Here is a 23,422-nt window from a genome sequence, read left to right as displayed (position 1 = left end):
AGATAATACAGCAGTTAATTTCCCAGGTGATGCCACTGTGGCCAAACATGCAATAGTCACCAATAGAGTAGTTCAATTTGTATCACCAGAACGAGCTAATTCTCTGAGCTAGTCTACTGTATGTAGTATTGTTTTGTGTACATGTTTGTTTGCGTATGTGTGTGCTTGTGCTTTTGGACATGTATACGTTTTATACAGTACTTAAATGTAGATATAGGATTCATACATGTATATGTAATTGTATGTATGTGTGCACTCAGTCCATTGTCAGGGGCTGAAGGTTCTTGTGGACTCATAATCTGACATGCACTTGGGTTTAATTCCTTTCGCGTTGTAGTAATCTACCACCTGGTTAGGGACTTCTGCCAAAACACTCTTAGCGAGGGCAGCAGGGGAGGCCTGGAAAAACAAACAGAGACACAAGAGGAGACAGGTCACTAATACACCAGTAACACCACGCATGCCTGAGTCGAGGATGCTGCTGAGTTTGATGCTGACAAAGGTTTAGACCAGTGAGACTGATGTGACCAGACGAGCTCATCTGAAAACCTCAAAACATCCCTTCTCACCTTTATGTTCCGTTACACCCTGGCCTGGTTTATATTTTCTGCATCCATGCTGTAAAACGCCTAAGAGGCAAGTACATCACATCCTGTACAAAAGCACTCAGTAGGCTGCAACAATAAGCAACTATTTGCATTAGACCTTGCTAAGTACACCAGTGGAAAACAGTCCAGTTGTTCCAATGTTGTGATTTAATTACTTCTTTTTAAAATTTGGGTCGGCTGACAAAAGTCTGTGGCAACTTCCTGAGAAGCACTTTAAAAATATGAGTGGAAATACATTTTCAAACAAAGCCAAATTCACTTACTTGACATTATTAAATTAATGTGAGCTGTGAAGATGCCTGCTGTAAAAGTCATAAAAGTCAAACCGTGACTGTCATCATCTTATTTTCTCCAAATTCAAAGTGGGGATTAGATGGTTATACGAAGGGATTTGGTGAGTAGTTCATGACATGTCAGCTACTGACAGCGCTTTTAAATCTCTATTTGACCTTTTTACTTACTGCTCAACATATACACTCTTAATTCCACTTCATTAGGTACATTGTGCTAGTACTGGGTTGAAACCCCATTTTTCCTTCAGAATTGTCTTAATTCTCAATGGCGTGGCCTCAACAAGGTGCTGAAAACATTCTTCAGACATTTTGGTCTGTATTGACATGAAACAGTTACTGCAGATTTGTGGGTTATACATCCATGATACAAATATCCTGTTGCACCACATCCCAAAGGTGCTCTACTGGAGACCAGGCAGGCTTCGGTATTTAAATGGTGCACAGTCGGTATTATGCATTTAATGTCAAGGAAAATAAGACGCTTTGTAAACCGTGTGGAGCAACTTTCACAGCAACAGCATGACAAACTTTTACACTTTATATTTTAGTCAACTGAATCCACTTTAGAGTTAGTCTACAATAACCATATGATATTTAGTTGACTAAAACTAGACTAAGACTATAAGAAAAATAGACTAAATTATGACTCAAACTAAATAGCTTAATACTCAAAAGAATATGAATAAAACTAAATCAAAATGAACACCGTTCTTCTGCAGATCTGTTCTGTAACAAGTGCTTATTTAAGTTACGTTCATCTCGGCTCGAAGCATTGTGGCCGTTCTGAATATTTTCTCTTTTTCAGACTATTCTCTGTAAACCCTAGAGATCGCTGTGCAAGTAAACCCCAGAAGATGAGCAGTTTCCAAAATACTCAGACCAGCCTGTCTGGCACCAACAACCTTGCCAGGTTCAAAGTCACCTTTTTTCCCCACATTCTGATGCTCAGTTTGAACTTCAGCAAGCTGTCTTGACCATGTTTACATGCGTAAATGCATTGGGTTGCTGCTATGTGATTGGCCGATTAGATATTTGTGTTAACCAACAGTTACATGGTTGTGTCTAATTAAGTGAATCCCTAAATTAAAAAGATTAAGAAGATGCTTAATAAAGAATGACAAGAATAGATAGTTGACTAAGTCTTTTAAAAATGTGTAAAATATACAATAGTCGTGTATATTACTGAAGAAAGAATGAAAAGAAATCCTTATCCTTTCCTCCAGCACATGTATTAACACACATTGTTACACACGGGCACACACACATACTGCCACAGCACTCACACTTCAGAATCCTCAAAGTCAGAGAGTCTGTCGTACTCCGTCTCACATAATTCCCCGAGACAATGCATCATCAAAGTGCTCCCACCCCAACCTCCTCACCCTTCCTCCTCCTCCTCCTCTCATTTCCACCCTGCCTCATGCTTTCTCCTCTCTGCTCCTATCTACCTGTTATCCCCCACTCTGCCTGTCACCCAGCAGCTCCGTCCTGCTAATCCCCTCTGAAAAGAAACGACAGAGCAGAAAATCACCTCTCCACCTCTGTCACACACTCCCTCGCTCCCTTTTGTCTTTAGCTCCGGTCTCCTGCTGACCTCCTTCCAACACCAGCACCACCACCCATGGGCTGTCTCACATCCTCCACCCATCATCACCCTTCCTTCTCCTCTCAGTATGTCTCTGTCTGTCTTCATACGCGTCCATGCGGCATGTTCCTACTCCTTCCTCCCTTTCTATTACTGCGTAATTGTTTAATTTCCTGACTTGTCATAGATCAAGCTCACCATAACGAACCCAGCCAAACACATCTGGTCAAAGGCAGGCAAAATTAATGCCAAGACAGAGACACACACAAACACGCACATAAAAACACACAGAGAGGGCCGATAGCCAATAGTTGATGAATTCTGACGAGCAAACCGAGCACGTTACGCCCACACAGTCACACTTTCAATCCCCTGAATACTGTAATCATATCCCCCACACACAAGACAGAAATTCAGAGTACAAATAAAATCCCAACACCTAACACTGAAATTGGTGTTCACAAATATATACACAACATTTGTGTTCTTCTGATTGTGTTTTTGTTTTGTTTAGTCTTAAATTACATTTTATTATTGTGCGATTTTGTTACTTGTCGTACTTTCTCAGTTTGCACTTGCCTTTGCATATTATACTACATAAAATATAATTTAATATGAGAATTTTATATCCCCTCGCTTTTTTAAACCACATAAAGTGGGAGAGACGTCTGATTTTATTTGAAAGTTACTGTTGCAATCTGCATGCTATTTGAGATTAATTGCCATTTACCGTATATTTGTTTTTGAGTCTCAAGTCTGTTTTGGTCAGATCGAATATAGCAATATAACAGAACTATGAATTGAATTCATTTTCATTGGAATGAAGTGGAAATGTTTATTAACTATAATTTATTCAGAAGGAGGCACAGCTGCTGAGGTTCTGAAGCTTGTCTTCATGTGGGGATAATTAGTGATATCCCAAACAGTTTTTTTTTATTGCCATGATCCAAATCTTTTAGTATTAATGTGTCTTGAGACCAATTCAGTACTTATATCTACTTTAAAAACATGCATATGTAGGTCAGTGACGTGACATGCATATTTCAGTATATATATGTATATATATATATATATATATATATATATATATACATATATATACACACTCTTAATATGTTTAAATAAAATTTATAGAATTTATAACAATAAATTAATTAAATGTATTAACTAATAAAATAAAAATAAGTGACATTTCTTTCTGTTCGATCCTGTGTTCGATGAAATATGCCAGACTGTGCGAACCCTGGGATTTGAGAACAATAAAACTGGATGGTCAAAACAGTTTTACTTGTCTCATCAGCAAACTTTTGGTAATTACGTATGCTGAGTGGCACTGTAGTGCAGAGGTTAACACATTTATCTAACACCCAGAGGAGGTACACATCCCTTGGAGGGTTAGGAAGAGAGGAAGGGCATCCAGTGTAAAAATGTGCCACATCAAATATGCGCATATTCAGTAGAAGATATTTATGTATTTGATTATTTCAACAGCTAAAAAGAAAATTCTGCCAGAGTTTAAACAACATTTTTTAAATCTTCTTAAAAGACTTAATTTTGAGTTTTAGATAGCATATTATATATATTATATTATATATTATTTAAATGCACTGGAAATGTATTGAACCCTAGACTCCCTGGATGGAATCTAGGGGCTGTAGTCTGTCATCGGGTGAGAGGGGTGTACTTCCTGGACAGGTAGCACAGTCTGTTGCAGCACAGTCAGAGACAAACAACCTACAGCCAGTTTAGAATCACCAATTAGCCTAACCCCAAGCATGTCTTTGAACTGTGGGAGGAAACCCATGCTGATGTGAGGAGAACATGTCTACAATCCACACAAAGGCCCCAGGATTCCAGGCCAGGACCTTCTTGCTGTGAGGTGAGCGGTAAACCGCTAAACATCGACGTGCCACCACTGAAATGTGTTTAAACTTAAAAGCTTTTATAGAATAAACTGTTACAAGTCATTAATTTAATACTGCATGTGACTTGACTGACCCGTATACCTCGCAATGTACAAAACAAAAACAAAAACAAATTAAAAAAAACATCAGTGCTTTAAATAGGCTCTCGTCAAAGCAACCGTTTTGACTTGAAATAGTCGGGATACACAGGTGTTACTAATCACATTAAGGCTCTGTGCCCAAATACAACAAAACTACCATTAATCTCATTAGTGCTTCCCTGCTGTTTCTTTTTCTAAATGTCTGCTGTAAAACAGCCCTATCATAATTAAGATCTTTTAGACACGAGGCATGAAATTGAATGGGACTTGTGGATAACTGAATGTTGGAGTAGTACAGCTGGATGAGCTGAGTGATAGTTATAGCCTTTTTAGTAGTGATCAAAACATCTTCCCTCCATGTCAGTAACCTCCTTAAATTTCCAGTGCTTTAATGTTGCTGAGAAAGCTTTAATGTGCTAAATCAGGGGCGTCAAACTCCAGTCCTCGAGGTTCGTTGTCCTCAAACTTTTACACGTGTCCCTGCTGCAACACACCTGAATAAAATTAGCAGTTCATTAGCAAGACTGTAGAACTTGACTGCATGCTGAGGTGGCAATTCAGCAATTTCATTCATGTTACATCAGCTCATGAGTGAATGAACATGGTGCAATAAAAATCCTTTTAGCAGTACAATTTTCCAAACACTTACATTTATACATGTATTTGAATTTACTTGACTAGGGTTGACTGCATGCCACCTCAGCATGGAGTCAAGTTGCCAATGACCTACTAATTTTATTCAGGAGTGCTGCAGCAGGGACACATGTAAAGGTTTGAGGACACCGGTCCTCGAGGACTGGAGTTTGACACCTGTGTACTAAATTAACCAGTCAGAGCTTTTTGACCAAAACCCTCTCGACCACCACCTACATGCTTAAAGTCCTTGAAAGGGACAAACTGGACGATGTCGCGGAGGACAGGCTCGCCCTTGGGCGAACGCAGAATCCCGTCGTCGCCGTCCAGGATCTGCATGTCTGTGAAGTCTGCGTTGCCCACACCAACAATGATGACAGACATGGGCAGGTGAGAGGCGTGCACGATGGCCTCTCGCGTGTCGGCCATGTCAGTGATGACGCCGTCCGTCAGGATCAGCAGGATGAAGTATTCCTGGTGAGACATAGGTAAAGGGGGTGAGGGGAAGGAGGGGTATTTGTGGGTGGAAGGGGGAGAAATGAAGAATACATGTTCAATTAAATTTGTGTTTTAAAAATGGCTTCTTGTCAGGGGCTAATTTGAATAAAACTCATTTTAATCCACCAGAGAGAAGCAGTAGGCATTAAGTCAGAGACGAATTTCTGCTCTAAAATTTATGACCAGAATTAAATTAATATCAATCGCTCCAAGTTCTTTTCAATTCATCTTTTTTTTCTTTTTTGATTCATCCTTTAATTTCTTTTTGTCTTTTTATTACTATTTGTCTTTTGCTTCTCTCCATGTGTGCCAGTGCAAACATCAACAGACACAATAACAAGACCAAATGAGTTTGGTTTTTTTCTCCATCTTTCTCTTTCTCTCGCTCACCATGGCTTCTTTGGTGTGCATTTCCTCTGAGGCAGAGGAGGCCACTTTCTGAATGATTGGAGCGATGTTGGTGGGCCCGTACAGCTGGATCTTAGGGAGGCAATTTTGATAGGCCTCCACCACACCTTGGATCCCTGCAACACACACACACACGTGGGTTGTTTTTGCTGCCATTTTTCTGTTTATTGCCTGACCCTGGAGAGCCAAAAGTTCTCATACTTGTAAAAGCATCTGCTAAGATGAATCAGAGTCTGTGTATGTGACCGCACTGTGAGGTGACCGAGCATTTTGTGCAAAATATTCCCGTATTATCCTCACACACACACGCCGTCACGGCGGGAACGTCAGCTATGTGAAGAGAGGAGCACAGAAGCCCATTTCACACATACAGATTAGTGTTGTTTTTCTCTGTGTACACGAGCCTGAAATACTTCCAGCAGCATAGTGACAAACCTCCCAGCTGCGTGTGCGTCCGTGCGTGTTCGAACGCGTGCGTATGTCTGTGCATATTTGTGAGGAGCAAAAACAGGGTAAAAAAAAATCAGGGAAAAATATAAAGGGTGGAATATGGGACCGACAGCAAGGGAGATATGAGAGGCATGCAGGGGACTGCTTTGGTTGTGCATGCGAATGTTTGCGCGAGCCTGAGTAAGCGAAGTAGTGTGTGTATGTCTCTGTGTCCGTGTTTGGGGGAGGGGAAGGGTGTGGGTAGCTCACCTGCACATTCAGGATTGTCCTCATCAAAGTTCACAGCAAAATCGTGTGAAACCTTCAGGCAGGGCAGAAAAGACAAGGCCTTTTTACTGCCACAACACACCACTCACACTCAGCACGATGCATTCAGTCCAATTTACAGGTTGACAGATGTATTCCCCTTTCATGTTGATCAAAAGCAAGCTGAGCCTCCAAAAAGATCTCAAATCTAAATATAAATTCTCCAGACCCACCCCACCCACTCTGCCCTTTGCTTTTGCACACATGTGCATGCTCCCAAATGTCCTACCTTGAAGTCAGGGGGTATCAGAGCTCCAAATCCAAATGCAGGGAACATCTTATCACTGGAGAAAAAGAGACAGACATATTTCATTGGGAAAAAGAAATAAATATAAGGAAAAAAGAGAAGGGTAAAAATAATGGACAAAAGCTTTGTAAGGCTCATAAAGCAAAGGAAGAGGTTTTTTTCATGCTGACTTTTGTGGAAGGATTTGATTCTCAGAGGGAAAATCCAGAGTGTGTCTGTGTTTGGATGTGTGCCCTTGTGTCAGCATTAGGTGGAACGATGATTGATGGAGTGGATTCTACCTGTCATAGTCTTGGCATATCTCTCCTACAGCCACCAGCGCTTTGAGGTACTCATTGGGCTGGTAGGGGTGGATGTAGTGGAGGGAGCAGCTGTTTCTAGGATCTCCATTGGATGCTGTAAAATCTATCGCCACCTGAGATGGAAACATGTACGCTCACACAGCATGGACGGACACAAACAGGCACATTGATGTAAACATTAAAGAGATTACATTTGAGGGAACTTACTGTGAACTGAATCTGGCAGCCTCCCATGATGTAATCCAGGAAGGAATACATTTTAATAATCTGTCAGGAAAAAAAGAACCCATAATATTATTGATTACTAGTTTACTAATACTATTTATTTACTTTTCTAGTAATTTCTCCATCGGATTTACCCATTTTTATTTATTCATTTATTTATTTTCCATTTTTCCCACCCATTTTCCAGTTATTTCTTTTGTTTGTTTGTTTGTTTGTTTTTATTTATATTGAACTAGAAGCTTCTTATTAAAAATATGTAATGGGCCCTTTCCCTATATTAATGAACTGACAGCCCGATTATGACAGAAAGTGCTACCTACAGTCAGGTGATCACTACAGAAATTATTGGACATAATGCAGTCAGTGCTGTTAAATGGGAAAATAATTTAAAAAAATAAACAAATACATTTTATATACAAATATAGCAATTTCGATGACATTTGTCTGTATAGTTACAGTACTGTGCAAAAGTCAAAACCTGTCATGTCTATATATTTTGTTACAAGTAGCCAGATTTTCTTATGTGTTTCTCTCACACTTCTCCAGGCTTTTCAAAGAGGCATTAAAATCTGCATATGAACAGTAGCTAAAATTTTTGTCTTTAAAAAGTATGAAAAAAATCCAGCAAAGACCTGACCCAGGACCCAAGAAATGCATCTGGCCCTGTGGTTGATCCATCTAATGTTCACTTAGACCTCATCAGAAATGGTCTAAGTGGAAGGATCACTGCCAAGAAGCCAAACTTAAGGAAGCGAAATAGGGTGAAAAGGCTGAGTTATGCCAAATTACAAAAGAAGTAGATTGAAAATCAGTGGCAACAGGTTCAAGTGATGAATTCAGATTGGAAGGTTTTAGTTCAAGTAATCAGGCCAGGTGAGAGGTACAACAGTGAGTGTTTACAACCCTCTGTAAAACATGGAGGAGGCTCTTTCATGGCTCAAAATCCAAGGAATTATGAACACAGAAGAGTGCCATCAAAACATTTGATTGGTAACAGTTTTATTTTTCAGCATGACAATGATCCAAAACACACTGCTAATGCAGTAAAGGATACAAGGGTAGAAACACACAATAAAGCACCATCAGTTATGAACTGGCCTCCAGTGCCCAGACCTCAACATTACTGAAGCAGTGTGGGATCATCTTGACAGAGAACGGAATAAAAGGCAGTCAACATCCAAAGAAGAGCTTTGAAATGCCCTTCAAGAAGAAGAAGAAGAGCTATTCCTGAAGACTACTTAAAGAAATTACAAGAAAGCTTGTCTAAGAGAGTTCAGGCTGTGTTAAAGGAAAAAAAGATGGTCAAATATTGAATAGCACAAACTCTGCTTTTGCTTTATATGTGCATTTCCACGTAAATTTGCAAATTTCAATAAATTGCTCCTCACTTTTCCCGTTTTCCTAGCAAAATAAAATGTATTTATAGTCAGAAACACAATGATAATAAGGTTTGTGCATTTATCGTTCTTTTCTCTGTTTAATATAATTATAAAAAATAGTGTATTTAGGTCTATGAATATTAATGGGACAAAAGTAGCAATTAGAAGGCACGTCTTTTTTTCCACTGTTATCTCATGCTTTAAAAGTCAAACAATTAATCCCCCAAACAGTCAGTTGAGATTTAAATTAACAATGAAAATAACCATTTGTTGCACAAAAAAGAAGGAACGCAGACAGAAAAAGCTTTACCTTACCTTACAGTGGTTGAGAATGACAACACCAGAGTTTCTGTAATTCTTCTTCTTCATCTGATATTTAGGGTTGATGCATTCCCATTGGATCTAGGCGCACAGATACACACAATTAATGCAGATGGTATCAAGGGAGCACAGAAGGAATTTGCTTGACTCGTTATGTATTTGCTACATAATGATGCGAAGCTATTAAAAAGGAGCTCTGCTTTTATTTAAATGAGGATTATTTTGGATATGTGAATAAAAGCACTGACAGAGATGCAAATGGGCTCACAGTGCATAAATGAATTTATGGCCCTGAGTCAGTGAGTAAACATTACTTGTTTTATTCCTCTCGTGTGAGCATGTGCAGGAGCTCGAGCGCGCATTTTCTCACCTGTTTGCCCTCCTGCTCTACCCTCATCTCCTTAAACGTGGTATGAAACTCCCCGATGAAGTCATGTTTTCCATTGGAGTCCCAGTCCCAAACTGTGCACTGGAAGAGACACACACACGTTCACTCATTTAGAGCACAGCTGCAACACCGTTACCTAAACGAACACACACAGGCACTCGCAGGCATGCAGGGAAATGCCATGCTGAATGATTGATAAGGCGGTGTTGGTGGGGGGGGGCAACGGAGCGGTGAAATATTAATCTGAGGATGCTGAGAGGTACGCGGCTTAAGCGACAGCTTTACGCTTGTGTGTGTGTTTTTCGACATAATAGTTTGACTCGCTCTTGGGAGCTAGTAAGCAAGACAAATTGCCTCAATCAAGTGAGGGTCAGCGGGGCAAAGCTAAGCACATCATAAAGACTCAGTCCTTTCATTTCAAAGGATGGCACAAGGCTCTCATGTGTAGGCTGTCCTGCAAAGTCACTGCAATCAATGATATTCAAAAAGGTTTGTCAATAGAGACACATGTTAACACGGACTGAAAAAACTCGGGTCTTTTGTGAAGCTCTAATGCCTGTGAACGAGTCCTTCAGCGGTGCAGTTTTGCATTATAACCTCCTTGCATGAGGTCACCCCAGCAACTAGCGATCAGAAGCAATCCAGCAATGCTTGATTAAAAACAATGACTCACTGTAATCCCCTAATTTCCTGTCTCCCACTTAAGCTGTTCACAGTCCGCACCTAAAGCGTGCGTGCATGTTTGTGTGTGATCGTTTGCGGGCCGCATGCATGTTTGTGTTTGTGAAAGTAATTTGTGCGCGCGCGAGGTAGCGAGCGCTCGCTTTTGCAGCCTTGCTTCCACTTCAAACTGCTGAGAGCTGTGCTAGAGAGTAATGAAAAAATTAAGAAGCTCTGTTCCATTCACTGAATACTAACTGTTTGACAAAGAGAGAGAGAGAGAGACCAGCGAAAGGACAGAAAGAAAAGTAAAGAGGTGGAGAAATGGGCTCCTTGCCGATTGCAAGTACAAAGGAAGAGACGGCGAGACACTGCAGAGGAGGGTTATGCATTTATGCATTGGTCAGTTAAGAGTCTGGTGTAGCTCATTGTTTTTCTGTAAAGCACTTTGGTATGCCTAGGCTTTTAATGTGCTCTATAAATAAAGGTTGTTGTTGTTGTTGGTGAAAAGAAAGCACTTGTCTGAATAGAAATCTCTGCCCTGCCATTTCTCACTAAAGCTCTGACTGTTCGAAACAGGTAGCCCTGGAAACCATAGCCGACGGCGTGCGTGCGCGTGCGAGCCCTTTCTCCCGCTGTCAGGAGCCACGCAGAGTTAAGATACCTCTGAATATTTAATGAACAATCTCATGTTTATTCATGCCAAAGAATAACCGTTCTCTCCGAACGTGGCGGCCACTGCTTCCAAAAAGGCGAAGAGATCTCCTCTGACAAGTAAAGGCGAGAGTTTAAGATAACCACTGAGCTCCTTAACGCCCATCTGACTTTTTAAATAGCACAATGATATCATAAAAACGCCTGACCTGAACTTAACTCCTGGAACTGAAAAGAGAAAGGGACAAAGGCTTTTTGTACGTGCCGCTGTCCTTTGCATTAATGTCATGTTTTGTATGTAGGTGAAAAAGGGTAAAACTACTTTATTTATTGTCATTTTAAGTTTTTGTCCGCATTTATTGAATGAATGGCATTTCTTTTTTTATGTTTTAAATAAATAAAATGCAGGCTGGTGATGATGCTGTGCAAGCACTCGGGTGCTGCTTGACTTCGGCCCTCTTAATGAGTCTTGCATTTTACTGGAGGAACTTAAATAGTTGCATTGCCACTATGATTGTTGCAGAAAAAATATTCCCAGACTCACCTTAAGCTCCCTGTCGTGGTCTCCACTGCAGAGTGTGTTTAAGGAAACTTTGAAGGATTTCCAAACTGGGCTCAGGTTGTTCATGACCGTCTGTGCACAATAAATACAAAGACAGTTCACGCTTGTTGTTTATTTCCAAACTAAAACAGCTGCCTACATCTCCACGGATGTGCGAGCGCAGTTACCTCGGTTCTGTGCACAAGCGACTCAGTGCCGTCATCATTTATTCTAAAAATCTCCAGGAAAGGGTCTGACTTGCTGAAGAAATCCTTCAGAGAGAAAACACGCATGTGAGGCATTCCCTCAGAACTCCCTTTGATCACCATAAATCATTCGAACACTAACAGAATCATTATTTCGCCCCTTTAAACTCCTTTTCTTCTTTGTTTCTTCCACCTATCCCTTTCCTGTCCTCTCCAATTTATCCACCACTCCCATGCTTTCTTCCATCTTTTCCCCAGGGCACTACTTGTTTGGATTAGTCATCCATGTGTGTGTGTGTGTGTGTGTGTGTGTGTGTGTGTGTGTGTGTGTGTGTGTGTGTGTGTGTGTGTGTGTGCGCGCGCACATGTGCCGGCTGGAAAATTAATACAGTTATCGGTGTGTGTGGTTGGGGTGGTGAGATAAAAGAGGGTTATTGGGAAAGGGGGTGCCCACCTATCTCAGCAGGCCTCCTTTAATACCAGCTTGTACTAGTGTGTATTGTGCGTGTTTCTTCATAATCAAGTCCCACAGCTCTGCCCACATACTTCTCCAAGCACACGCACACACAAACACACCAACCAGGCAGCATGCACACACAGACCCACATCTTCAGTATTAATTACCCTCATATCTTAAGGAAAACTTCAACATTTCTGAGTATTTTTGAAAGTGCACAAACCTTATCGTCCAGCTTACGTGCACTGAATGAGAGTTCAACGTAATCGTCATTTCCAGACAATTCCTCAGCTGTCACCTATACAGCGGGGCAGAGAGTGAAGGTGGAGAGGGAAGGTTGGGAGGCGAAAGGAGACAGACAGAGAGAGCGAGAGAGATCGACACGGAGATGTAAGAAGGAGGTGAGAGAAAATGAGATGGAAATGAGCTACAGCACAGATTGAACAGGCAACATCATCAAATTAATTATCTTCAGGGTGTCTGAGTGCACAGAGGTGGTGTGTGTGTGTGTGTGTGTGTGTGTGTGTGCGTGTCTAAGTGTGTGTGTGATTTTTGCATGTGTAGGAGTGTTTAACGTGGTTCGGTTGACTTTGGAACCCGTGCCATACCGTACCGTGATAGAAGACTTTCCAGCAGTGTTTCCCTGTTTGAGAAGAGCTTTAGTCAGTTTCCTCTGTGAAACAATCTGAAACAAAAAGAAAGAAAAAATCACCTCAGATGTTCCAGCCTCCACTTAGAGTTTGCATCTGTCTGGAGAACTCAAGTCAAATATTCACTCTACTCTACACTGACTTTAGTCTCTAAAAACTGAAACATCTGACTTTTTATCTGGCTGGCATTTATATTCTGCCTTTCCACTCGCTTTACACTATAACCCACATGTTCCAGTTTTCACACACACCCATACAGTTTGATTTATTACACATACGCACTCAGACGCCAGTGAATGTACCAGGGGCAATTTGGGACGCATCCACATGGAGACTAGAGGAGCTGGGGATTAAGCCAGCAAGCTTCTGATTATTGGATGACTTTCTCTACCGCCTGAACCACAGCTGCCCCATTTGGCACTAATATTATTAAACTGTCGATGTATTGTACATTAACTATTTTTTTTTGTTCATAGGCTTCACAAGGTTGTGCCACCATGTTGCTCCCCTTAAACCATAGTTATCAACTTAATCTGGCTATTTCATATAAATTTAGCCCTAAAAAATAACTTCACTGCTCAGGATCTCAGAGCATTTAAGAACAGGAGCAAAGTGACATCGAGCAAACCTCCAGGGTGTGGGGATGATTCACAACAGGACCAACATCTGGTGCAATAAATGAAAATGTTTAAAAAATTAAACGAAGTAACAAGATGAAAGGATTAAACTATGGTAATATGAATAGTATTCATGATTAAAATATTACAAGGTGGCAAAAGACATACTGTCGACGTGGGGTGACTGACTTTGCCAGCCAGTTCTGGAGCCTCCTGGGTGGTGCTCTGTCGCCGCTTCACTGCAAGTGGCAGTGATTGCTGCTTGCACTCTCCCAGACCAATTTATCCTTATTGTTATTTGCTGTGGTGAAGATGGCGATGATGGTGGTCGTAATACCAGCAGAAAATCTTATAGTAGTGTTATTTTGTCAAGGACTTTCAAAGGTACCACAATTTCTCCCTTTTTCTACTTCAGCTGCACTTCATAGTCTCTTTCATAGCCTGACAACGTGCTACACAGGCAGACAAGTGCATGCACACTCACGATGATGTGTCAAACACACCAACCGACTAACACACAGCCTCTTCCTGCTACAGCTAAGGCATTTGTACACGTACATACAAGCACATTAAAAACATCTACATCCCCAACTTAGAATTTCCTTTGTATCAAGAAAGCTTATTGTGTGTTCCCAATGCAAGTAGACCATGTAGTCTGTCTGTGTTGCTGACAAAGAAGGTTCACATAGATCCTGGAAGATCCTATCTCCATGTCAGGGGTAACAGATGATTATAAGTAATCACTGACGTGACCGATCTGGTGCCGGGATGAAGCTGTTAATAAACTCAGAGGAAAGACTGCTTCGCAGCTGGAAACAACAAACAAAACTTCAGCTCGTGTTTTTGTCAAACCCCAGACTTCCTCTGAATTGTTGATAAAAAGTAAATTATATTTTAGGCACGCAGGTGATTACTGCACCTAATATACTAGGCGCTGCACTTACATCAAATACCCTGATGCACGGATACACACAGGCACTGTTGTAGATATTAATGGAGGTGCAGCGTGTACAGACGTATAGACATATAGACTGGTATGAAATATAATGCATTAAATCAGGTGGACAACCTACTGCAATCACACTGTCACTGCATGCTAATGCCACAACTAAAGAAACCATCCACGCCTGTGTGACACCTACACGGCATTTATGTGCAATGCCGGTGTGTCCATTGTGAGTCTACTGAAAATTATTGGCATGTACTCGGACGTTTGGTCTGATCCTTAGACACCATTAACTGGCACTACTGAGGCATTTAGTAATTAGAATCTCATTCATTGTCCTTATTTATTCATTGTTTCCGTTTCCCTACAATGTGCTGTCACGGTTTCTTTTTTTGGGTTTTGTTTTTTTGTTCTGCCAATAAAGCAGAAAAAAACAACAACATTGATTATAACAGAATTAAGTCTTACAGCAGGTATAAATGCTTACATGCAACATGTCTGTTACAATATCACTGATGCAATGCGTCTGCAACAAGCGTTTCCTCTAGCAACTATTCAGGGCTTCTATCGTACACAGAAAAAGGAAAATGATCACCCTATTGCTTCAAATGATATGATGGAAGATAAACATAACCTCTATTTTTTCAAATACAGTTATTAACAGAGTTATAATATGATTATATAAACAATAGCTTCCAAACAACCTCTCCAAGAAGCTTTCACACCCTTAAGTCAGTGTTATACATCCACCAGCTCTGTGCTGTCTCTGATGAGTAGTAAAAAGTAAACACTTCCTTTAACTGCAGACCTGACATTAAAGATAAGGGAAACACTGGGCTGCGCGTCCTATTTCCTTTCATTCAATATTACATTAGATAGCAATTCCCTCAAATGCACTTATTCAAATTGTTAATGAGTAGTAGTGCAATAACAATTTTCTTTTAAATGCTCTTGGATATTGAGTGAAAAATGCAAATAAACCAAATCTTTAAATATTGATTAAAACTTCTTCATTAAAGAGGCACAAATCCATTAAGTGAATAACAAGGGTATACAGTTTAGCACAAGCACATATAAAGGCTTTGAAAACAGTTCAGGCACCCTCAGGGCTTTTTATCAGAAGCACTCATGGACGGAGAAAGCATGTTAATGCAGACAGTGCATCAACTGAACTCAGGCTGAAAGATGACATCCTTCCACAACTGAAGTTGTTTTTTAGTCATTGAAACCTAATACTGTGTAGGTCTCCCTCATGCCTCCAAAACAGCTGCCACTCTTTGTGGCATGCATACAGGACCTGTGAGGATGGCCTGCGGCATCTGGTGCCAAAGTGTAGCGTCATGCAGGTTGTGTGCTGAGTTTGACCTCCATATGTATGGCATGGTTGCCCAATTGGATTGGGATCTGGGGAGTTTTGGATGCCAGGTCAATGTCTAAGGCTCTTTGTTTTGTTCCTTTAACCGTTTCTAAGCAGGTTTTGTGGTGCGTTTGGGGCAATTATCCTCTGGGGGGAAGAAGTGCTGCCGACACTGTGGGCGTCCTTGGTCTAAAATAATAATCTTATTTAGTTACACTCACATAAATGCCAAGGCCTGAGGTTTCCTGAGAAAAAATAGCCTTATTACGATATCATCAGTATTATTTACTTCACCTGCCGTGGTTTTAACGAAGTAGCTGACTGAGCATACTGAAGTAGACGATTCTTATCCCAACAGCATGCTGCTCTGAGGAAGATTTATATGCTTTTTTACTGCACCTACTGTTTGCAATGCACAAGGTGAATCCAGTTCGGAGGTTACAAGTGCATTTCTGTCATGCTTTCGCCTCCAGAAACACTCACATCACACACATTTCTGATTGTTTCTGAACTCCTCTCACATTCACTGACCTACCTCACACTCTTTAATTTTCAGTTAATTTAAGCTTGACTTATAGGAGCTATGTGTTATTTTTTTAACTTCCGTGGGGGTGAGAGTAGGAATAACAGTTTGTAAAGTATTGTGACTGTTTCACTTATGTTTGCACTCATCAGTCACACCCATTTCCCAATCGACCTGCTTGCTTCGTGCATGCTCTTCCTTTAGAGTGCACAATCCAATCAAGAGACTCACTGACCTGTCCTAGGGTACACTCCATGGCTCCCAAGAAGTCAGCATCACGGAGGCCATTGTTGCCGGAGCTGATATCGTGAAGTTCAAAGCGGAGCCTCTGGACCTCCTCAAAGTAATAATCCACCAAGAAAATCTTGGAGAAAACCGGGCTGCTGCTGCTGCGGATGACCTCTGTGCGGTCCACCTGCAAACAGACACAAACAGCTTCACAACGCTACGTTTAAAGTATCTGTGGCACCTAAAAGAACAAAGCTTAAGGTAGAGAAAGAAACACTGACTTCTACTTCTGGTGGTTCCAAATTTCTTTAAAACAGAAAACTTGGTAATTCAGTTGGTTTCAGAAACATCATCATGGACTGCAATGATTCCTGTAAAAATCACTGCAGCCCACCAGAGTGATTATTGTAAAACCACACAGATGCTTGGCAAATGTTTGCCACAGCAAGAACCCAGAGGGCTGCATAAATTAAAAAAAGAGCTGATAAAGAGAAAAGGTAAGACAAAATAGAAAAATACTTCCCCTGTTTAAAAATTTTTTTTATTAATGATCATTTTATTAGGTTATCATTATCTGTACAAGTATTTTTATCACGATAAACAATAAATAGCAACTCTGTAACCACTATTTACTGATTTTTATATTTGTTGTACCCCTTTTTACAGATTCAGTTATATAAGTACTTATTTATTCAAACCGCAGAATCTGAATTGATGAACTCTTCGTAACCTTTAGCAATATCACTGAGATCTTTTATGTGCGTTGGTGAAAAAAGAAATCCAATATCAAGACGTTTGGCAAAACCTGATTATTCTTCTTCACGTGGACACTGGATTCAAGTTTTCACGAAATTTCATTAAAGAACATCATTTATGGTTCTTCTGAAAAAGCAGTTTCATAACACTGTGCTTTTTACTACAGGCAGTCTGACTTTAAATGGATTTTTTATGCTCTTTCCAAAGTGAACTAAAGTATGAAAATTGTACATCAGAAACACTGCCGCTGAGCATTGATTGCGAACCTCAACAGACTTTTCAGAATTGCGGCAATAACCACAAATAGCCATTACCACATTGTTTACACTTATCAACTTGAGAACTGCGGCTATTGATTTTTCGTGATGACTAAAAATCACCCGAGCTGTTTGATTGCACAGAGATTTGACTGCAGCTGTAACATTGATCTCACATTTTAAGCCCTCTGACTGCTCAAAGGATTAGGAAGCAAAAAGAAAAGTATGTTGCGACGTTGTCAACAAAACCTATCTAACACTAGCAGCAATGACTGGCTCCCTTTTATGGCTGATAACCCTCTGGCACACGAACGCACGCAAACACAGACAAAAGTGAAGAGCGCACCAGCAGGCTCGACAGACACACAAATGCTGGCCTTATCCTGATGCTTTTCTCAATAGGCTGGCAACTCATTAAAGCATCGAGAGACATGAATACATAAACACACACTATCCAAGCGGCCTAAACACGCTCTCTCGCAACAATTATCCAATTAAGACACTCTGGATCTGATGGGCAATGATACCCCCGGCCCATTCCCACACTTCTGCAAAAGGGGCTTACTGTAACGCATACACTCACTCATGAAGACACAGACACGCAGACATGACACAAAAAACGCAGCACTGTGTCGTACAAAAGCTTTTTGTGGCGTCTCCAAAGGAGGAATAATGCTGCACTACTTTCAGAGCGCTCGATCTTGAGCCCCTGTGGAAATGGAAAGTGGTGTATATGTGTGTGTGTGTGGGAGTGCAGCTTCCGTGTCGCTGACAGTTTGTGCAAACGAGTTACACGTGTGGATTTACATACGTAAACGTACATCTGCTGAGTGGGACAGTGTAGCACTAAATGTGGAAGGATCTGCACGGATGTGTGGGTGTGCGTAGCTACATTTTTAAAAGGAACACTGTTCACTCCATATACTGTATGTCTGTCCATCCCAAAGGCAGAGGAAAGAAAACTAAAAATAACCAAAGATCCTCTTTTTTGCAACATCGCCCTGATTCCTCATTCTCAACGCTGATGCCGCCGCTTGCGAGTCTTCAGCATGTCTTTGGCTTCAGTAGAAGTGCTTTGTGTGCGAGTATGAGATGGCATTTGAAAGGCTTGAAAAGCATCTGAGTCGTGAGGGGGGAAAGAAAAAACACTTTAAAGCATAAAGTTAAACAATCCTTTTTTTTTCTTATTGTAAAAGAGACAAGCAAAACTGCCCATAACTTCAGGAACGGGTAGTCCTTCGGGATGGCACATACATGTATGCCAGGTTTCCTGCATTTCCCGGCACAATCTCAAGAGAGTGGAAGCGATAACAGGAGACAGACCATTGCAAGAGGAGTGCTGAAAAGGGCTGTCCAGCAGCACAGTGCTGGGCTGAGAGCACAGTTCCCACAAAAAAGTAGTCTGTTTCTGACAGTTTGGTCAGAAACATCCATGAGTACCTGACTGGAGGTCATTTTGTAGGGCTCTGGCAGTGCTCCTCATGGTCCTCCGTGCACAAAGGTTAGATTTATGCCCTTGTACAGCCCTGGCCAGCTCTCCACATGTAACAGCCTGTCTCCCGCCATCGCCTCCTCACTCTTGAGACTGTGCTGAGGGATGAACTTAAATGTGCCATCCTAGAGGAGATGGACTTAAAACTAGTCAAAGGAGCTTGCAAAGAAAAAAAAACTAGACTTAAAACTAGCTAAAAATCAGTCAGGAAGAATAAAAAGGGAGCAATAGTCTGTGGCTACCTCCTGCTACATTTAATGGTCTTCTTGTTGTGTCCCAATCATATGTGTATAGGGCCAAATCACAACAGCAGTTGCCTCAAGGTGCTTTTATATTGTAAGATAAAGACCCTACATTAATACAACATATGTTTCCTCTCACATTACATGTATTTTACAATGAACGTAAAACCTGTGCTCTTGTCATCTGCATTCATTTTGTCAACAAGAAATCAGTTATTCTCAGAAAAATAAAAGTTTCTATCAGTGGCCCTTCAACGTCAAGATATGTGAAAATATTTTTAAAAAGTCAGGCAGTTAGGAAATGTGAAGGTGAGAAAAAGACACCTCTTAAGGCCACTGTCATCCTGACAAAATATCTAAACTTCTCACCGCCTTGCTGTCCACATTATCAAAAGAACTTTTTTATTTTGGTAGCGATGACTCATTCACTGACACAAAAGCCTCATTTTGACACATGTATTAAAGGCTGTGGGTGAGTTACGGTGTCATGGTCCTCCAGTCCTCCTCTGCGTCTCCACTGTTTCTCCCCTTTGTTCTCTCTCTCTGTCTGCGTGCTTGCTCCTCTGTGTGTGAGTGTGTTTACCTGCCTTACAGGATCCTCCTGGATCATCTAGCAATCAGCTGTTTGCTATTTACAGTTTTTCTCAGTCGCTTTGGTGCGTTTCTCAGAACACCATTAACATTTGCACAGCAGTTAGTGCATTTCCCAAAACAATTAGTGCAAACTGCAAAACCTAGTGGATAGCCTGCAAAAGCACGTCACATGCACAGAATTGATTATCCATACCTCAAAAGCAAGTATCCATGTCAATGAAACTGTCAGTGCCATCAAAATGAAAAGTCTTGACACCATCTTTATGAACAAGATAGTCAAATGGCATTGTCATGTTTCCACTATGACAGTTTATAATTTCAGTGTTTCCCATTGCAAAAACAATTGGTGACACCTGAAAATGCTGACAACAGCACTATGGCCTACCTGTACAGCCATCTGAAATGTGCAGTAAAGTCACTGTAGATGTTATGGGAGTCTTGGGAGTAACTAAGACACTGAATACGTACGTTTCACATTTCCATTGTGTAGAAGTGTTTGTAATCCTACAGAATTGTGCAAAAGAAAAATATGCTACAGTCACTTGTTCACTGTAGAATACATGTAAACATAAAATCACCAATTTGGTAGAGCCTCCTCATGAGTGACAGCTGTAATTCACCTGAGATCAATTGTTCAATTTCGGAGACATTTCCAAGAACAATGATACAGAAAGGTATAGGATTTGCTTGACAGATGGCCAATATTTGGCATGTGATAACTAGTTCAACAATTTTGTGTGTGATGACTTAAGCAATGGATGTATGACTATTAGTTTTATTGGGAATGACTATTCAGCATCCATAGGTATGATTACTTTTGACTGACATGACATAAGCAAATGGAAATGTCAGAAAGCAGCAGGGAAATGTATGGAAGCAACTGATTCATGTCCAAAATCATTTGCAGTTTGTTCAGAGAGAGGAGAAATTGCTACTATGATGTGCACAAATGACTGAGTGTTGTGGAGGTTGAACTAATAGTTATGAGAATTTCAATTCTGATCTGAGAAACGCACCAAAGCGACTGAGAAAAACTGTAAGCTGTGACCTGACAATCAGTCTTCGCCTGAGCGTTATAAAGGCAGTAGCTTCCATGTGGCCTTGCTGTAAGTCTCTGTTTCACTTTACTTGCCAAAGCTTTCTAATGTGTCTCTTCTTAGGATGGCCTTGGATTCACGGAAACCTTCTTCCATTTGATTTTTTACGTATTGGACTTTTGAACTGAGCACTTCAAACAGACTTTGTATGTAACATTAGATGCACCAAAACTGGAAATAAACTCAATGAACTTTCATTCCTGAGTCCTACGTTTGAGGCCGGCCAGACAAACCATGACATACGGCCTTTTAAAGGTTAATTACGTTGCTCCATGTATGAGCTGTTTTGGGAAATGCTGCAAAAAGTATGCTTTAAGATCATGCTTTCAATTCCTAGATGACAGAAATATTTGGATAGATAAATAAACTCTTTAGCCCAGCCGACAATAGTCATGCTTTCTGGTGACCTCTTTGACGATTAACATCCATAATTTATAAGAACCAAACATAACTCTCAGTTTAGTAGGAGGAAGGTTAGCGACACAATCACAGCTCTGCACGATAGCTCGGGTTCTTGATTACACGCAATCATTTAGTCAAACATGAATTCAATTACGTGCTTGAGTAATTTCAAGTGCTGTCTGCGGAGAAATTCACAAGGAATTGTTTGCCATAGAACCTGAAGAGATGATGAATGCACTTGAGCCCCACAGTCACACACATCAGGTCATGGGCAAATTGCGTAGAGTGTGCCATGGCTTTTACTGAAAATGAAAAATGTGTCAAGTGTATATTAGAAGCAAAAGAAAATTATACAGAGACCAAAGTTAAAGTATTTGTGAAAGTGTTCAAAGCCCAAATATAGAGGTCACAATGTTATATTACTAGGTGAATAACATTGGGCTGTTCAATCATCTCTGTGGACCCCCACAACAAGAGTAAAAGGAAAATAATCCACCAAAGCAATAGTTGAAATAGCGATCTAATTTATAACAGAACAACAATGAGATATGAAACTGCGCCCACGTACAGACTCGTACAGACTCTCGGACACCTGCAGCTCTTACCAGAGTGTCTTACCCTGGGTAGAATCAGCATCACGAGAGAGGACACTTCAGAATAATAAACACTCCACAGATGGCTCCGCCCGACCATTAAACCTCTATTTTCTGGCTATCAAACATTTACACGCCGTACCTCTCACCCCTCCTCCCATCCAATTACTGTACCTCAAACCACTGGCCATGTGACTGCATCTTCAACACCACACACGGGTCGGGTTTGGAAAGGGCGTCACGATCCGAGATGCCCCGGCAGGCCACTCTCAGCTCCACTTTGGTCAGGCACGGAGAGCTGATGAAGCCCAGCGTGGCCTCTGCAGACTCATAGATGTTACTCATGCTGAACGCGCAATCACACACTGAAATGAAAGAGAAGAAAAGATGGGGTTGATTTGTACTTTGTAACAAGATCTAGATAGATAGATAGATAGATAGATAGATAGATAGATAGATAGATAGATAGATAGATAGATAGATAGATAGATAGATAGATAGATAGATAGATAGATAGATAGATAGATAGATAGATAGATAGATGGGGAAAAAATCACGTGCACTGCAGAGCATTATCCCTGTTGTTTTGCCTTGACATGAGCAGATGCAGTGGCCCTGACTAAGCAAACAGCTCTCAAACTGTTCAAGGTCAGGGACTCTAAACCTCTGAATTACAGGCAAGGTCCACAAATGTACACAAATGCACATATATTGTGTAGCATTAACACACATTTGCACGGAAGTCCATTTACAAATGTTAATGCAAACGTTATGTATGTATGTATGTATGCATAATGTTGAGGAACACAAGGAAGCACATGCATGCAAACAAACCGGTGTGCACGCTCACAGGAATACAGTGAGCTATGCTGAGTAACCAGAATATATTGCCGGGTTTCTCCTCAGGTTTCCGCCGCGTGTATAATGTTCACATCCCTAAATAGAATATTGTCAAGTATCTAATTACTGTGACACAGAGATTTTTTTAAACTTTTTTTGCCATAGTCATGTGAAACGAACCATTCATAATGAATCACGTCTTATAGTTACACTCTGCAAGAATGTGACACATCATTACACCAAAAAAAGAAATAAATAAAAAATGCCCAAATATATCTGCCACCTTCCATTTAGTCAAGGTGAGTTATTCTATTCCAACACCAGCAATGATCTGAATAAAATTTAACATGTTCAAAGGGATAACTCTACGCATCAATCAACCACCCACATAAGTGTTTTGTTTAAAGTTACTCTCAGGACTGTGTGGGTTCTGCAGACTCAATTTGCCACTCCTAATTAGTGTGTTGAACCTGTTTGAGGAATTACACCTTTAAAGTTCTTAAAGTAAAAGCTTGTAAAGTCAAAATCAGTGAGGCTTGATTTGGCATGTCACATATATCCACACTAGCATTTATGTGTGCTGTTTGATATGCACTTTCTTACTTTCTACATAAGATAATGTGGAAAAAGATGATCGGGATAAGTGCTTTGACTATACTGGT

At 40.7% G+C, this 23,422-nt stretch overlaps 1 protein-coding gene across 1 annotated transcript; it reads right to left on the bottom strand.

The window, feature by feature from the left end:
• Positions 1 to 267: 267 nt before the first annotated feature.
• Positions 268 to 22,265, bottom strand: cpne4b (copine IVb). Its single transcript, XM_085346696.1, has 15 exons — positions 22,095 to 22,265; positions 16,495 to 16,674; positions 12,780 to 12,851; positions 12,390 to 12,464; positions 11,692 to 11,775; positions 11,507 to 11,596; positions 9,631 to 9,729; positions 9,255 to 9,341; positions 7,543 to 7,602; positions 7,315 to 7,448; positions 7,016 to 7,070; positions 6,730 to 6,781; positions 6,013 to 6,146; positions 5,362 to 5,598; positions 268 to 399 (listed from the first exon to the last, which is right to left on the bottom strand). Exons 1-15 carry the CDS (start codon positions 22,263 to 22,265, stop codon positions 268 to 270), a joined length of 1,662 nt encoding a protein of 553 aa, XP_085202822.1.
• Between the last annotated feature and the right edge of the window lie 1,157 nt (positions 22,266 to 23,422).

Source organism: Diplotaxodon limnothrissa, linkage group LG22, assembly GCF_057381915.1.
Source record: "Diplotaxodon limnothrissa isolate DT_005_m linkage group LG22, D_limnothrissa_male_GT1.1, whole genome shotgun sequence".
Lineage (NCBI taxonomy): Eukaryota > Metazoa > Chordata > Actinopteri > Cichliformes > Cichlidae > Diplotaxodon > Diplotaxodon limnothrissa.
Note: the sequence above shows the minus strand (reverse complement) of the source record. Positions and strands in the feature narration are given on the sequence as shown.

Bases quoted from the DNA above. Each gene is read 5' to 3' on its own strand.
- cpne4b (XM_085346696.1), bottom strand. From the start codon at position 22,265: ATGAGTAACATCTATGAGTCTGCAGAGGCCACGCTGGGCTTCATCAGC. The intron at 7,603-9,254 runs GTAAGGTAAAGC...TTTTCCTGACAG, and splicing joins TCATTCTCAACCACTGTAAG to ATTATTAAAATGTATTCCTT. The intron at 7,071-7,314 runs GTAGAATCCACT...CTTTTTCTCCAG, and splicing joins ATATGCCAAGACTATGACAG to TGATAAGATGTTCCCTGCAT.